At 47.6% G+C, this 14,029-nt stretch overlaps 2 protein-coding genes across 4 annotated transcripts; both read left to right on the top strand.

Annotated features, from left to right (window-relative positions):
• The first annotated feature begins 813 nt into the window (after nt 1-813).
• LOC147149313 (uncharacterized) lies at nt 814-3,614 on the top strand. The gene is made up of 3 exons (XM_086027161.1): nt 814-924; nt 1,215-1,266; nt 2,249-3,614. Exons 2-3 carry the CDS (start codon nt 1,225-1,227, stop codon nt 2,993-2,995), a joined length of 789 nt encoding a protein of 262 aa, XP_085883287.1. The 5' UTR covers nt 814-924; nt 1,215-1,224; the 3' UTR covers nt 2,996-3,614.
• Nucleotides 3,615-5,506: 1,892 nt separating this feature from the next.
• Nucleotides 5,507-13,614, top strand: rfwd3 (ring finger and WD repeat domain 3). Of its 3 annotated transcripts, none has more exons than XM_086027158.1 (13): nt 5,507-5,747; nt 6,219-6,520; nt 6,817-7,073; nt 7,149-7,201; nt 8,080-8,265; nt 9,377-9,468; nt 9,541-9,655; nt 9,741-9,960; nt 10,736-10,886; nt 11,055-11,231; nt 11,781-11,995; nt 12,399-12,613; nt 13,076-13,614. In XM_086027158.1, the coding sequence occupies exons 2-13, from the start codon at nt 6,231-6,233 to the stop codon at nt 13,217-13,219; spliced, it is 2,115 nt and encodes a 704-aa protein (XP_085883284.1). In that variant the 5' UTR covers nt 5,507-5,747; nt 6,219-6,230; the 3' UTR covers nt 13,220-13,614. The 3 variants fall into 3 exon arrangements, with proteins under 3 accessions (XP_085883284.1, XP_085883285.1, XP_085883283.1); XM_086027159.1 differs by having other exon boundaries at nt 5,508-5,747; nt 6,231-6,520; nt 8,083-8,265; XM_086027157.1 differs by having other exon boundaries at nt 5,508-5,747; nt 6,231-6,520.
• Nucleotides 13,615-14,029: the final 415 nt, after the last annotated feature.

Raw genomic sequence — 14,029 nt, 5'->3', positions numbered from 1 at the left:
ATCTGCTGGGCGTCTCCCCGGTGAGGCGTTCCGGGCACGCCCCGCCGGGGACGACCCAGGACACAGTGAAGGGACGACATTCGATTGGCCTGAGAATGCTCGGGGCAGAGAACAGGTGCATGAAGTGGCCGGGGAGAGCAAAGTCTTGGCTTCCCAACTCAAGCCGTTGCCTCGTGACCCGACCCTGGATCAGCTCAAGAAGATAGATAGGTGAATGGATGTACATTATCATTTGCTGCCATTACTGCTGCATTTCCTCCCCTCCCTTCCTTTTGTGTGGGCGTGGCTAGGGCATGTAATGAACCTGAAATCATTTTGGATGTGTTCGATCTACTTTGGCTTTTGTGCGGTTGATGAGCCTCCACCGCCTCACAGGTCAACGAGACTCCTCATCCCCGGCACGCCACCCTTTTCCGACCGAGGCCCGCAGTCATCAATTTGGAGGTGCCGATTCTCATCCCAACCGCTTCACACCCGGCTTCAAACTGCTCCAGAAGAAGTTGAAGACTGCAACGTTGGGGCCAATGAACCGGACCACCTCACGGATGCCCAGAGATTCTGTCTATAAAAGTTATGAACACAATTGATGACAAAGGGCAGGCTTGGTGCATTCCAAGCCCATACCGCCGGCGCCCCCGCTACGACTCGCAGAGTTCTGCCAAATCCACAAGGCACACGTAGGCTGGCTGGCGAAGCGCAAAGCACCGTCCAGGCCCCCGGTGAGAGCGCAGAGGTCGTTCGCTGTGCCACACGCCGCAGCCAGGACCGAAACCGCATTGCTCCTCCCGAATCAGAGATTTGTCCCTCCGCCCCCATCGTGTGACACGTCATGAGTCAGGCTTCTTTTATTTTCGTTTCACCTCCAAGTGGCGGCCACAGCTGCATGGGGAGGAGTTGAACCAACGCTGAGTCGCCGAGATTAAGGTAAATTTATGCTTTCGTTATTTGCTGGTTTTTCAAACTAGGAACGCTTCGATTAGTGCGAGGATTCCGAAAGGATTAGGTCCAATTGTAACACGACAGCAAGTTGGAAAATGCAGAATTTGGTGAACGGTGGCAATTTTTGCACGGTGAAAAGTAGTTTCCACGACGTCCTGAATGTTGTAAATTATTTTGCCCTTCATTGTGTGAAGGCTTTTCAACGCTCACGCACTTATTTGTGTTCTTCTAAAGTTTTGTCTTTGATTTGCATGTGTGACACTTGACTTGCTCAGCATTCCAGCCATGAACGACCCTTTCCAAAATGTTGGTGCCCAAAATCTTGGCGTGAGTACACAATGTCATTCTTCACATTCATTTGTGTGCGCGCGTGCGTTTATGCATCAGGCCTCACTGACTAATAAATGCCAAATAATGTTCTAATACGCGCCTGCTGTCCAATTTTGTTGGCAATTAAAAGTCACTTCCTGGTTTGGTCCATAGCATGTCAGAACATCGGCAAAAACGATGTATGGAATTGTCTTTTTTGTAAAAACAAAACAAACAAACAAAAAAAGATCTTCATAAGACAAAGATTTTTTTCAAAGTCTATAAGGCAGCGGCGGAGCCATGGGTGGGCCTGGGTGTGCACACCCAGTGAGATTCATGACAAAATATATACTTTACAATTTGTATTTACTAAAAAATGACTTATTATTAAATTGGTATCATTTATTATGATTAAATTATGTTTGAATTGATGTTTCGTTGTGTTTTTTTATTTGATTGAATTCAATTTTATTGAATATTTAGAATGGTATGATTGTGGTTGTCCAAGGAAGATCTGAACCTCATATTCAGTTTTTCATTTTATTTGAATATACGATGTGTCGGATTGTACCCAGTGAGAGAAATGTTCGGGCGCACCCTGATTTTTCCAGGCCCACCCATTAGCCGCCTTCTGGCTCCGCCCCTGCCATAAGGACTACAGAAATAGAACAACATTTACAGAAGAGGCCAATATTAAGTTAAAAGGGTCTCCAAACAACGAATCGATCATCATAATAAATATCAATTTGATAATGGACGAGTTATCAATTAATCATTGCTCCTCTCCTAACACAGAAACTGACAATGTTATTCTTTTTTTTTTGTATTCATTCCAAATCCAAGTTAGAAAATGTGTCTCAAGAGCCGAGAAGGAACAAATATTGCACGCGTTAAAATGTTTAAAAGAAAGAAGAAAAAAAAAAAAAACCAAGTCGAATGCGCCTCTTTGTGAGATGTCAAAGTTGAAGCGTGCGTTCGCGTGTGTGTTTGTCTTTGCCAGGAGGTGGTGGGGGGCGTCGAATTCATCCTGGGCCTATGCAAGGACGTGTACGGCATGGTGCAGATGGCCAAGTCCAACAAGGCTCGCTGCCAGCAGGTTTACGAGCGCGTGCGCACCTTGGAGAACATGGTGCTGAGCATCAAGCGGCGCCCCGAAGCCATCACGCCCGAAGTCAGGGAGGCCCTGGTCAATCTGACCCACAGTCTGTCGGACGCCACCCACCTCATGGGCAAAGCCTCCAAAGCCAACGGCGCGGCCAGCTTCTTCAAGTCCGGCTCCACCCAGTCCAAGTTCCAGGAGGTCAACCAGAAGCTGAGCGACGACCTGCAGCTGCTGTCGGTGGCTCTGCAGATCAGCCAAGCCGACGCGTTCAGGCAGACCCTGAGGTCCGTCGTCACAGAGCAGCCGCCGGAGCCCGCCGACGCGGCTGCGGGTGACGGGCCGGCCAAAGCGTGTGCCCGCCCGGCGCCCGTCTCCGCGCCGCCCGTGCGAGCCGCCCCGGCCGCACCTGCCCTCAGGTCGCCCGTCCCATTGTCGCCAGTCTCGATGTCGACATCGGCCCCGATGTTCCGGTACCCCGCGGTGTCCCCGCCCCCTCCGTTGTTCTCCCCAGATTCGTACCAGCCCTTCAGTAGCCTGCTGTGCCCCACCGACGTGCAAGACACCATGAACATCCTCAACTATTACAGCGCCATGGCACAGGGTCGCACACCACCTTGGCCAGCCAGTAACAGGTTCTTCTTTTGATCCAAGCCACCGAGACAAACTTGATGCGCCAAGGGGAGAATTGATTTATTTTTGACACTTTAACACATGACAACATCAGACGAACACAATCGCATTCAAACAAAAGTCCCGCAAGAAGAATTGGCCCAAAAAAAATCCGCCGATTTTTCTTTCCGTTGCGAGGTTGTACGATTCGAACATCTAGATCTGCCGGCATTTGTAGCAGATTCGCCGTCGACCAAAATTGAAGGCCAAAAAATTTTTTTATATCGTGGCCACAAAATGCGAATGAGCGAGACCGGTAACATTCCTGGACACTTGGCAAAGCGAATGGAGCGCACCTTTTTGAGAAAGAGCAAGCCAATTAGCGTTCCGAGCAAAGGTGCGCTCCATTTGATGACTCGGTTGTTCACAGGAATGATATTTCAAAAACTACATTTACATTTTTGCTCTGCTTGTTACGCTGATTTAGGGGGGACAGTGTAACATTTTAGCTACAAATCAGTTTGCTTTTTTAATAGATATTCTAACCACCATTTAATAAAAATCCATTATCATGTCTGGGGTATACATTTAGAATTTTTTTAGAGTGACAAACCTGTAATATGTTGGGAATAAAGTATGTTTTTATTCAAGAAAATATTGAGTATTTTTATAAGAGAATAAAAAGTATCATTTTTCAAGGTAAGTCATAACATAGCATAAACGAATTATTAGCTTAGCATTTGCATTTGTGCGCTAACTCACTATTTCAGTTCCAATTGAACTTGTTGGCTCAGTGTTGGCATGGCGCACTTGCCCGATTCTGATTTCGGGTCCGAATCCGGACAATTTCTAAGTCGGGGCCGGCCCGCATGAAGGCCAACCCCGCAAAGCCTGACCGTCGCCATCGCCTGGCGCAGGACGTCCGCCCGCCCGCCCGCCCTTCCGGCCTCCCGTCCAATTCCCATGAAATGTTTCCATGATGTCCGCACAAATTCTTTTGGTAGGAGCTGCTTTTGTCTTTATTTTGCCAAAGATGTAATCATGTCATTAAGAGACAAAAGGCCACGCCGGTGGGTGATTTCACTTCAAACGCTTCCTGCTCAACCAGTACTAAGGCCCGTGAATCATTGTAGAAATCAATTCATCTTCATCTTTCATATAATATAAAAAATATAGTGGGGCCGGCCCACTTCACAGCGACCACCTTTAGTCGCTTCCATTGGGCTGGACAAGCCGGTTGTGTTTACTCCCACAACGGCGTAAATGCCCATTTCTACCTACGCCTGTCTTAGAAAAATACCAAAAGAAAAAAAACTCCGCCCATACACGCAGTTCAACTTGTGCTGGGCACCAAAATAGTGCCCAGCATCTCTGTGAAGTATTAACATTTCAGATTGTGGGACGGAATCACAGGCAATGACGTGACCCCCAAGTTTTTTTGTTTTTTTTTTTCAATTTTGTTACTGACCCCCAAGCTTTTCGCCGACCCAGTCAAAAATGACGTCACGATGACGTGCTCTCAAAATAGTTCCTCCAAAGTTTCTTATGCTTTTTCTTTGACTCTTGCATATTTCGCCCGTTTCAAAACTGAATTATTTTACTTGTTCGCTCACTTACATCATCGAAATATTTGCTTTACATTTGGCGGTTTTGCATCATTTGTATATGAAGTGATGTCATTTGCTGATGCACTTTATTGTTGTTCTTGAGTTGAGTTGAGTAATATCACGTTAACAACTGATTATTTTATAACGTGACATTCAGCTCTTTCATTTTTTGGGGCGTAGGGTGGACAGCAAACGCTTGGATGGACACGCTTTGCTTTAGAACTGAGGAGAGAAATTAAATCTCTTCACTGGTTGTGCTCGATGATGAAAGCGGATCCAGTGATCTGAAAGTGTGGCGCTACTCGGGCTCTCTCAAGTGGTTGGCCAATGAATAGCCGCTCACGTAGAGCTTAGTTGTGCTGAACTATTATGATCAATACTTTTGGTCTTTTGCATTTCATTTTTAAGAAGGGTTTATTTTTTTAGCTTTTATTTTTAAATGGCTTTCATTTAACTCTTATGTACAATACATTTGAAGTAAATCAATACTTTGGTCAAGCTTTTCCTCAATTTAAGTGAAGTGTTACTGTTTTGAAAAATTGAAAATTGTTATTGTGAATCACAATAATATCAAAAATGCTTTTTAGGAATAAAACCTTTGCCTGGTGGTGGTATTTTTAATGTTCGCGAATGTTCTATTTTTCTATTTTTTTTTTTTGGTCATCGCTTCACAGTTGTATTATTGTATACTTTAATTTTACGTTACTTTTCTCTTGTAATAGTTGGACCTCACTGGAAAATCATTATTTTTTCTTATGATTTTACTTTATCTCATAAATATTTTTCATGCAATGTTGTTTTTTGTATTCTTATCGTAATTCTTTGGGGGGGCGGGGGGAGGGGTGGGATTTCTTGAAATATTCCATCTTTAGTCTCGGTTAGACATGAAACAAAAAAATCATGTCATATTTTCGACTTCACAGTTGATTTCTTGTACGTGTGAGACCTTCTGTCAACGAAGAGCGATCTTTGAAGATGACGTAACAGGAAGTGTGTGGCGAAGCCCGGGAGAAACTCACTTCCTGCGGTGATCGACTGGCCAGTCTGACGGCTTTTTATGCTTATGCTTTGGGCTCCGCTGCGCTTCAGAGTCCGCTCCGGATACCAGTGATCCGTGGTGCCATTGCTCGCCCGCTGAGCCATGAGCTGAACGGCGCTGGTAAACGTCCACTTCCGCACTGGTAAGAAGAAAAGCGGTGTAGCGGTTAGCGGCTAGCACTGAGATGTTAGCGTGTAATTTTAGCGGCTTCTAGCGATATGTACCTTGTAGGTACTAGACGGCGCCACGCGGGTGATTTAGTATTTATTTGTAATAAATAAGTGTCAAATAAAACTGACCACTGGCTGAGTTTTAGTCTTTGTTCAAAGTAAAATGAAGTGTAAAATAATACAGGTTCAACTGTTAAGTATGACACTATACAGATGAATAAAAAGATCACATTAGATTTCATATAGAATGATGTTGATGAATATAAGATTTTTTTTGTAACCAGTTCAGAATAATAAGAAATGTATTAAAGGTATTAAAATAAAATACAAATCGGATTACAAAACAGGCGAGTACAGCTTTCTGCATAGTATTACGAGTAAGCAAAAGCGCCATGTTGCTTGTACTAGTGTGAGTTGTTGTGTATTGGACCAAACGTCATCAGTGTGCTCATCAGATGGAAGCCATGGAGGTGGAGCCCCTCCAGCACAGCGCCACTGTCCCCGCCACCGTCGCCATCCCTGCCGATGTCGTCCCCGCTGCCGTTGTCCCCGCCGCCCCCCTCATCATCTCAGACTCTGGCAGCAGCACTGAAGTGGACGAGGATGACGACACGGGCGGCGGTGGCGAGGGCGGAGCGCGGGTGGCTGTCCCGCTCACACTTCCCGCCACTTGGGCCTTCAGTCAGAGGAGGGCGGGGAGAGGCATCGCCAACACACAGGCGCCGTCCGTGCGCAGGCGGGTTAGGTGAGACGATCTGCTGTCACACAATCTGCTGTGGGTCCATCAATCTGCTGTAAAGCGCCCGCCGGCCATTTCGGCAACTGGGCTTTGAAAACGGCTGGCGCTAATTGATGTCGCCACCAAATGTCGTCATCCAGGAATATTTGTTTCGTTGCTCCAAACGGGTCCCTCCTCGCTCCTCTGTCGTTCTCTTCGCCGGGAGACGCGAACAAGTAAATAGAGGAGCGAGGACCAAGGAAGGGTTAATAAAAAGAAATGAGATGTAGGCCAAATGTACGCTCTGACTGTCTTTTTCCCAGGCAGGGCTTCCGGGTGCACTACTCCAGCCAGACGGCGGCGCCCTCCAGAAGCTTCCCCGACTTTGTGCTGCGCGCACCCTCCGCCGCCGGGACCGACCGGCCGTCCAGCAGCACTGAGGCCAGCGAGTCTGACGAGGAAGAGCGGGCTGAGGTGGCGCCGGCCGCCTTCCAACAGGCCCCGCCCACTCACCCGCGTCTCGACAGCCCTGATGAGACTGCGCGGACGCGGCAAGCTGCCGCCGCCGCCGCGCCCTCTGGTGGGTGCTGCTTTGTGATTGGGGAAAATGGCGTCCCCCGCGTGCTTTGCCTTCAAGTCGTCTTCTTGTGTTCAGCTACAGACGGCCAGAGAGGAGGAGGAGGAGACGAGGGACCTCCTGGCGTGCAGGTAACACGACAACAGGGGTTTTCCTGGCTCAGAGGCCACGCGTGTTACCGTTCTGCTGAATCACACAGATGCTTCGTCCTGATGATTATTGAAAGCAAGGCCCCAGGCAACATGAGGCAAAACAAGGCAACTTTTATTTTTGTGGCATATTTCATACACAAGGCAACTTTTATTTTTGTGGCATATTTCATACACGAGGCAACACGGTGTGCCTCACTCAAGCAAAGACACAACAACAAGTGCTTCAAAACACAAAAGCAAACGACATTCAGAAGCAAAGCAGAGAAAACAAATGTAGCTGAGCAAAATACTAAGTGACAACATTGAGACATTAACAGAAGACTTTAAAAGTGCGAGTGGTGCCCCACACGTCTGTTTGTTTTACTCATTTGCTTGCTTGTGCATTTAATGTTAGCGTTACGCGACGGAGATGCTAGCTTGTGCGTTTAATTTGAGCGTTACGCGACGGAGACAACTCCACCCCCCCCCCCCCCCCCCCCCCGGGTGGTGCCGAGTTGCCACGGCCCGGTACACCCTTTAGTTGTCAACAAACAAAATCAGCTGTTTTTTTTTTCTTCTCTCCAGAGTTTTGGGGGTGCTTTGGTTGAATGTCATCTTTCTTATTCTGGAATTTGTTAATGTGTAAGGTTGGAGGGAAAAATTGGTCAATTTCTTCTTTTTTTTTTCTTCTGTTTTTCTTGCAGATTTTTAAAAACATGTTTTTGATGTTATCATTGTCCAATGTTGTCGTGTGTTAATGTGCAAAAAATGTTTGGCAAGGGCTGACATCGGCCCATGAAATTGGGCGGCCGATTAATCGGTCGGTCCCTGATTAGAAGTCATTTTCCCGTATTAACCGTCATCATCTGCACTTTCAGCAGCCCGCTGCCTCACCGCCGTCCCCAAGCGAGGATGGCGAGGGCGACACATGCAGCATCTGCTTCGAGGCGTGGACGGCGGCGGGCGACCATCGCGTGGCCGCCCTGCGCTGTGGACATCTTTTCGGCTTCACCTGCATCCAGAGATGGTTGGCCGCTCAGCGCTCGGCGGCCAAATGTCCGCAGGTCGGTCACGTAATAGCCAGCCTTCTTCCCAAGATCACACTCGTTTCTCCTCCTTCCCCTGGCCCCGCCCCCGACTCAGGCGTCCAATCTCAAATCAGATGCCTTCAGGGTCTCAAAGTCAATCGTATCTCATAGAACTCCCGCAACTGTCCAGCACAACTGCGGGTTTTCTACAAGACAATATTGCAAATTGTCAAATTTGTATCCTAAAAAAATGTTTTTGGGGGGTGCGTGCGTGTTATGATTAAATATTTTGTGTTAGCCTACACTACAGCCTGCACACCCTATCAGTCTCACGTCCACACAAAAAGTAACTAATGCTATATAATAAAATAACAAAGTAGGTCACTTTTAAGCCACGGCAGCTTGAGTATCTTAATTTTATTTTTTTCTCCCCAAGTAACACTATTATAAAATTAACCACACCTGGTACCGGGACTTGGTGCAACACTATTGTGTGTTTAGTTAGTGCAGGCGTGAAAAGTTGTGTGCGTTTGCGATGTTGACACAGACCGCTGCTTGAAAAGTCGATCTTGGGCAGCCCTGCTCTATTTATATCCTACAGCAAGTCCCAATCCTGCACTCGTGTTATCTGAATTGGTGTTAAAGAGTTTTACACGTTCCAAATGTCTACGTTTGTGAGGCCATGATGGTACCTGAACGTGATTGGATGAAGGAATTGGGAAGGGCGGGGCCAAGTTGCCATTACAAAAAATTTCTATGACATCATTGACTAGTTGACGATATAACACACTTACGATATAAAACACAAGTCCAATTTTGGATTTGTTTTTTTTTTTTTTCTTCACGTTAATACGATGTCAGTAAAGAAATGTTTTGTTTTTCACAGGACAGCAATGATATGCTAATTTCTAAATGGATGTATTATTTAAAAAAAAAAAAAAACATTAGCCGCAGCTCACTGTTAAGTTTTGGTATATATTTTTTTGAATAGCAACCCCCCCCCCCAAAAAAAAAAAACAATAGGCATCTGACACTTGCTGTTTTAGAACAGTCCCGTGGGGCAACTCAAGCGTTCCTCGGGGTCACCACCATGTCCAGGCCTGTTGTCCCCACGTCGTCCTCACTGGCTCTCGCGTCTCACTTTCAGTGCAACAAGAAGGCCAAGCGCTCGGACATTGTGCTGCTCTACGCCCCCAAGCTGAGAGCCATGGACAACAGTGCGCACGAGAGCCTCAAGAGGTGAAACACCCGCCGGCGCACGTTTCCCTCTCCACCTCTGCGTGCTCACCTCGCATGTGCGTGCGCCCGCAGGTCTCTGGCGAAGGAGCAGTCTCTTAGGAGGAAGGCCGAGCTGGAATCGGCCCAGTACAAGCTCAAGCTTCAGGTGATCACCAGCAAGTATGGTCAAGTTCAACAGGAACTGCAGGTATCTACTTCCTGTTTCCAGAGTAAAAGCCGTCTCGCGCGCACGCCTGACGCCGCTTCTCTTTTTCCTTTTCTTTTTCCGGCAGGAGATGAGAGCTCAAGCTGGCGGGAGCTCAGCCACCGGCGCCGCTTCGTCCTCCTCGCCGCCGCGATGTTTTCCCAACTCCCTCCTGGCGGCGCCGCCGTACAATTTCCACGACGCCGTGCTGGTGTCCCCCAGCGGGGGCTGCAGAGTTTTGGCCCACTGCGAATCGCTCAACTGTCTGCTGGCCTCGCAGCCGTCGGCGCACGCCGCACTCCTGCCTGGTGAGACCGCGCTAGCTTCTCCTTCTCCTTCTTCTCCTCTTCCTCCTCTCTGGCGAAGCCGCGCAGATTTCACCCTCCCCGTTTAAATCTTCTCCTCGTAGTTCATCTTGCACCACGCTCCTTTCTGCCTTGAGACCGCGCTACCTTTTCCTCGTCCTCCTTAGTCTCCTTTTCGTGCTTCTACTCTTCCAACTTCCAGTTGTTGCAGAGAGATACAAATCACATTTGTCTTTTTTTTTTTCCTTCCCTTCACTAGAAAAGTAAAATGGTTTCAAAGCTGCCTAAATGAGCAGCCAATCAGCTTCCCAGACGGTCTTTTCTGGCCTCGGCCCATCTTGAGTGGAGCGTGTTTATTAAGAGGAGGAGAAGAACTTTCCCTTCATCATTAACTTATTCAAAACGTTCCCAGGTGTACTCGTGCAAGTGCTGAAGAAAAGCTGTTCTTCCAATGCCCTCATGTTGTGTTTTGAAAGAATGTGGGCGGGATTTAGTTTTGAGAGTCTTGGCATTTCTAACTGCAGCAATCACCCAGCGGTCACTTGCTCCTCCATCTTTTCTATCTTCTTTGGCTTCTCCTCCTCACAGTCAATTCCTGCTCCTTTTCTTTCTTCTCCTCATCCTCATGCCACTCTTAATCTCCTCCTTTATCATCCTCTTCTCCTCCCGGTCATTGGCCTCCTCCCGCTCCTTCTCACCTCTTGCAGTGCGTCTTGCCGCGTTTGCCGCGTTTGCCGTGCCCTGAAGTGCTCCTGTGAATGTTGTGCACACGCGGCAGGCTGGGGCGTGAAGAAGGTGAGCCTGGCCCACATCAGGTCCAGCCAGTACATTCCCATCCACAGCGCTCAGATCCGAGCGTTGTGCTTCAACCGGCAGGGCGACGGACTGCTGCTGTCGGCGTCGCTGGACAACACCCTCAAACTCACCAGGTGACGTGCGCGGCGGCGCCCTCTCGTGGCGCTTGCGCTAACTTCTCTTGAGAGCAACTTTCTGGGCAGAACTTTCTGTCTACGACTTCTCGCCTTCGACTTGTAGCTTCCTGCATGCAGCTTCCTGTTTGTAACTTTCTGCGTGTAATCTCCCACGTAACTTGTTAGCCTGCCGGCCAACGCGGTGGTGCAGACGTACAACGCGGGCAAGCCGGTGTGGAGCTGCTGCTGGTGCGTGGACAAGCCCAACTACGTTTACGCGGGTCTCAGCAACGGCTCCATCCTGCTCTACGACGTCAGAGACACCAGCACCCACGTGCAGGAGCTCCAGCCGCTGCGCTCCAGGTGACCGCCGCGTCTTCTCCACATCTGCAGTTTAGGCATTAAGATCATTGGGCTCAGTCACAGATTTAAAAAAAAAAAAAAACAAAGCAAAAAAAAAAAGGTAAACATCTTTTCAATATTCCAGGCCTAATTTCAATAGCTACTTCTTTCAACTACTTCCACTAATTCTAACTTTTTGCCTTCAACTTTTTACAACTTCAACTAATAATACCTTTTCAACTTCCCCTTTTTCATTTTTAATTAACAGACTTGAACTCATTCTACATCCTCTCGCCTTCCTAAAATAATGGCCTAAGTCATTTTTCTCAGTTTTTGTTTTTTTCAGAAAACAAAAAAAACAAATACTGATTATATTATGTTTAATACGGGTAGAATTGAATGGTCTGTTGAACCAAGAATGTAGCCGATTTTATCTGAGGTATCCAGCTTCATGAGATGTTTAAGGCAAAAAAAAAAAAAAAAAAAAGTCTATATGACTTAGGCCATTATTTTAAGAAGGTGACAAAAGTTTTGTAAAAATCAACCGAAGTCTTGAACTTGTTGTTTTAGGGCCCCGGTGGCGTCGCTGTGCTACATTCCGCGCGCGGCGTCCAGCTCTTTCCCATGCGGCGGGCTGATCGCCGGCACGCTGGAGGGCGGCTACTTCTGGGAGCAGCTGGACGAGAGGACGTACAAGCCGCACATCCTGCCGCTCGAGGCGGGAAGCTGCACCGACATCCAGGTGGAGACGGAGAGCCGACATTGCCTAGTCACGTACCGAGCCGGTGAGACATTTGGGACGCATCGCGGGAAAGACATTTTGGCAGTAAAAGTTTGAAAAATGCTACTTTGCTACTTTACTTTTTTCTTAGAAACAATTGCCTCACAAATTACTACATTCAAATTCAGTGGTGGATGACCCGTATCATGCTGCCATATAAAAAATGAACCTTTATCGTTTCTATCTTTTAATGAGGGGGATTATTAGCCCTGTTGCTAAACTGATGTAGCGCCCGAGACGCTGTCGCCTTTTTATGACATCATCTTGTGCCTCACTCTCCAGGTGTGACCAGTCAACCCGCACTTAATCCAACCGCTACGTTAGCGTAACAGTTGGATGGCGCGCGGCTTGACCGGTCACACATGACGGACGTGCAAAGGTCAGCCGCGCTCGTTTACCGCACGCAGGCCGCCTCCACCCGACGGTGCGCTGCGTCCTGATGGCGCTGACCCAGACGCCGCAGCAGGACGCCGGCGAGCCGCCCGGCTGCTCCTGCTCGCCCGTGCAGACCTTCAACGCCGGCTCGTCCTGCAAACTCCTCACCAAGAACGCCGTCTTTGCCAGTCCGCACGGGAGCGGAGCCCTGGTGTGCGCCGGAGACGAGGCCACGCAGTCCACCATGGTAAGTCCTGGAAATGCAAACTGAATCTGCTTATTCGGCCTTCCGCGCAGCCTTCAATAGTATTCAAAGTATGATTACAATACAATACAATTTTATTCACACAGCGCATTTCACAGCTGTAACAAAGCACTTTACACACGACAACAAAAATAGCCATAATGCAACAAGTGAAATCACTAAATTAACACAAAACACTTGGCAGAATAAAATTCCAAGAAACAATGAATTGAAAAGATATACGGTGGATAAAGTAACTTTAATTTGGTCCCTTAAGGCTTGGAGCGATAAAGACATGAATTACAGCAGAACGTGTGACTGTTTTACAAGACTAAATATGACATACTGTGTAAACCAAACTGGTAATCTTTGGCATGAATGAGTCCCAAAAAAGTAGGCGTCAGCTTGCAAAGTGTTGCTGCGGCCTGATCTGATGGCATCTCATCTTTTCATGCTGCTGTTGAGGTGTGGGAGGCGTCCAGCGGCGCTCTCCTCCAGAAGCTTCCGGCCGACCTCCCCGTGCTGGACATCTCGCCGTTCGCCGTCAACGGCGAGCACTTCCTGGCCACGCTGACGGAGAAGATGCTGAAGCTCTACAAGTGGAAGTGAAAAGGCGGCAAACACGCAGCTCAAAAGTCAAGGGGAAGCCACGTCGACTTTGTTCATCATGTTGAGCGTTCAGAGGCCCCTCGCTTTTTATGCACATTTGGATATGAAATCCTGGAATGTTTTAATGCGAGGGAAGAAGGTTTCAGGGCCTTTCTGGGGAAGCCTCGGATGTCGGATCGGCCGTGAACTCAGCACCAGCACTAAGTGCTCATTGGTGGTTTGCCCAAGAAGCCACATTTCCGCAGATATTCCAAATAATACACCAAAAGAAACGTTTTGCCTACTTTTTCACAACATTAAATGCTCACTTTGTGAGCGATGAACAGTCTGTATGATGACCGATGTTTGTTTTATTCCTGTCTTCTCTTTCAAGTGAATAAAAAAGATGTTTTTCAGTCTGAGCTGATTTTTGGCAAAGTCCAACACAGCTTTTCACATACTTTAATTAATAGCAGTGAAGACACACACAAAAAAAATTGAACAGCATTTTTCTTTGTCGCATTGGTTTTCTATGGGAAACAGTCTCCCGTGTTGAAACAGCCAAGCTTGAAGTTTAATTTTACTAAAATTACTGATATTTTTTAAGTTTTGTCCATAATATTAAAAAGTTACAAAGCAGACCAACAGAATGTAAGGACAAAGCGCTTTAAAAGAACAAGGACGGATGGGGTTGGAGGACGATCATTTTTATGGACGAGGACGGAAGGGTACCCAGGTTGCGGACAGAGGACGGACTGGAGAAAAAAAAATGGGTAAAGTGCCCATCTGTGGTCATTACGTTACATGATTAATACATTGGGGCGGGACAGT

The sequence above is a fragment of the Filicampus tigris genome, chromosome 4 (assembly GCF_054856515.1).
Source record: "Filicampus tigris isolate MCC_2025a chromosome 4, RoL_Ftig_1.0, whole genome shotgun sequence".
Taxonomy (NCBI): domain Eukaryota; kingdom Metazoa; phylum Chordata; class Actinopteri; order Syngnathiformes; family Syngnathidae; genus Filicampus; species Filicampus tigris.
This window is presented reverse-complemented; position numbering and strand designations above follow the sequence as displayed.